The sequence below is a fragment of the Protobothrops mucrosquamatus genome, unplaced genomic scaffold (genome assembly GCF_001527695.2).
Source record: "Protobothrops mucrosquamatus isolate PMUCROS unplaced genomic scaffold, P.Mucros_1.0 scaffold12477, whole genome shotgun sequence".
Taxonomy (NCBI): domain Eukaryota; kingdom Metazoa; phylum Chordata; class Lepidosauria; order Squamata; family Viperidae; genus Protobothrops; species Protobothrops mucrosquamatus.
Window position 1 is genome coordinate 5,160 of NW_015398254.1, and position 1,867 is coordinate 7,026.

The window sequence follows — 1,867 nt, forward strand, 5'->3', positions numbered from 1 at the left end:
AAAATAAAATAAAATAAAGATGTTCTTTTGTCGTCGTTCTTATATCTTTAGCTTTAAGCCAGATAGCCGTCCACGCGTGGGGTTCTCCACGCGTCCTGGCTCCCTCCCACCCACCCCCGGCTCAGATGGAGCCCCCCACCCTGTTGACCCGGAATTAGGAGACCGCATAGGAAGTGTCAATTGTGAATATGTGTGCAGATGGCCTTGCTGTCTTTGGGCACTTGCAGAGTCATGGATGGACAGCAAGGAAAACATCCCATGTCCTAATCCACCCGGGAACGTAAGGTGTCTTTAGGGGAAGTGGCAGATTTTATTTTCCTGGGCTCCAAGATCACCTCAGGTGGGGACTGCAGCCAAGAAATTAGAAGATGCTTGCTCCTGGGGAGGAAAGCTATGGTAAATCTAGACAGCATACTAAAAAGCAGAGACATCACCCTGCCAGCAAAAGTGCGTATAGTCAAGGCCATGGTTCTCCCAGTTGCAATGTATGGCTGTGAAAGTTGGACCATAAGAAAGGCTGACCACCAAAGAATGGAGGCCTTTGGACTCTGGTGCTGGAGAAGACTCCTGCGAGTCCCCTGGACTGCAAGGCGATCCAACCGGTCGGCCCTAGAGGAGGTCAACCCCGACTGCTCTTTAGAAGGCCAGATCCTGAAGTTGAAACTCAAGTCCTTTGGCCACCTAATGAGAAGGAAGGACTCCCTGGAGAAGAGCCTGATGCTGGGAAAGATGGAGGGCAAGAGAAGAAGGGGACGACAGAGAATGAGGTGGCTGGATGGAGTCCCTGAAGCAGAAGGCGTGAGCTTAAATGGACTCCAGAAGATGGTAGAGGACAGGAAGGCCTGGAGGAACGTGGTCCATGGGGTCGCGATGGGTTGGACCCGACTTCGCAATTAACAACAAGCCAGACAAGAAACAACGTGTCAGACTTACTGGGTGAAATCTTGATCTTATGTGTGTCAGCTTTGCTGGGTGAATTTATGTCATCAAAGAAGGTATAAAAATAAGGCTTTCCCGATATTTGGGGCTTTTTTCTCTCTCTTTTTTTTTTTTAGAGGAGCCCGTCTTTGTTCAGCTAAATAAAAACGTTAAAGCTTCAAGGCAACTTCTGGTTTCCTGTATTATTATATTTTTTAATCAAGCAAACCCTGCGCAGCAACCACACACACACACACACACACACACTTCTTCCCTCACCTGCACTCGGGCTTCGGTGAGGTCGATCTTCAAGGCCAGCTCCTCTCGGGTGTAGATGTCCGGGTAGTGGGTTTCGGCGAAGACCCTCTCCAGCTCTTTCAACTGCGCGCTGGTGAAGGTGGTGCGAATCCTGCGCTGCTTCCGCTTCTCGTTCAGGCCGCCGTGGTCGGTGAAGAGCTTGTAAGGGACTGGAATTGTGGGGGGGGGGGAGAGAGAGAAAATAGAATAACAACTTTATTGTCACTTTGAGTGTACACTAAAGCGGCATACGTTACAATGACATTTCCTGGCATACGGCTCTCAAAGGGGTCAACCCCCCCCTCCGTTATACACTACATAAATAGGAGACAAAATAAATACAGAATTATGCACGTACCCACCTATATTCTATGGCGCAGAGGAAAAAACGGTCTAGTTCGGGTTAGGTAGACATGTGCGGGGTGAGAAAAACCGAGGGGGGGAGGAAGAGAAGAGAGACAAGATCAGGAGACCCGCTCCGCTTTGAAGGCCTGGCCGTGCGCTCTCCCCGTGGCGCCCTTTCCAGAGAGGGCTTTTTTTAAAAATAAAATAAAATAAAATAAAATAAAATAATAAAATAAAATAATAAAATAAAATAAAATAAAATAAAATAATAAAATAAAATAAAATAAAATAAAATAATAAAATAAAA

The 1,867-nt window shown here is 47.0% G+C and overlaps 1 protein-coding gene across 1 annotated transcript in view; it reads right to left on the reverse strand.

Moving 5' to 3' along the window:
- Positions 1-1,385, reverse strand: part of LOC107301413 (paired mesoderm homeobox protein 2B) — a gene marked incomplete at both ends in the record, with an annotated part of 6,540 nt that extends 5,155 nt beyond the window's left edge. Inside the window, one exon of the mRNA XM_015830645.1 lies at positions 1,198-1,385. Within this exon, the coding sequence (XP_015686131.1) occupies positions 1,198-1,385 (188 nt within the window). The remainder of the gene's footprint in view (positions 1-1,197) is intronic.
- Positions 1,386-1,867: the final 482 nt, after the last annotated feature.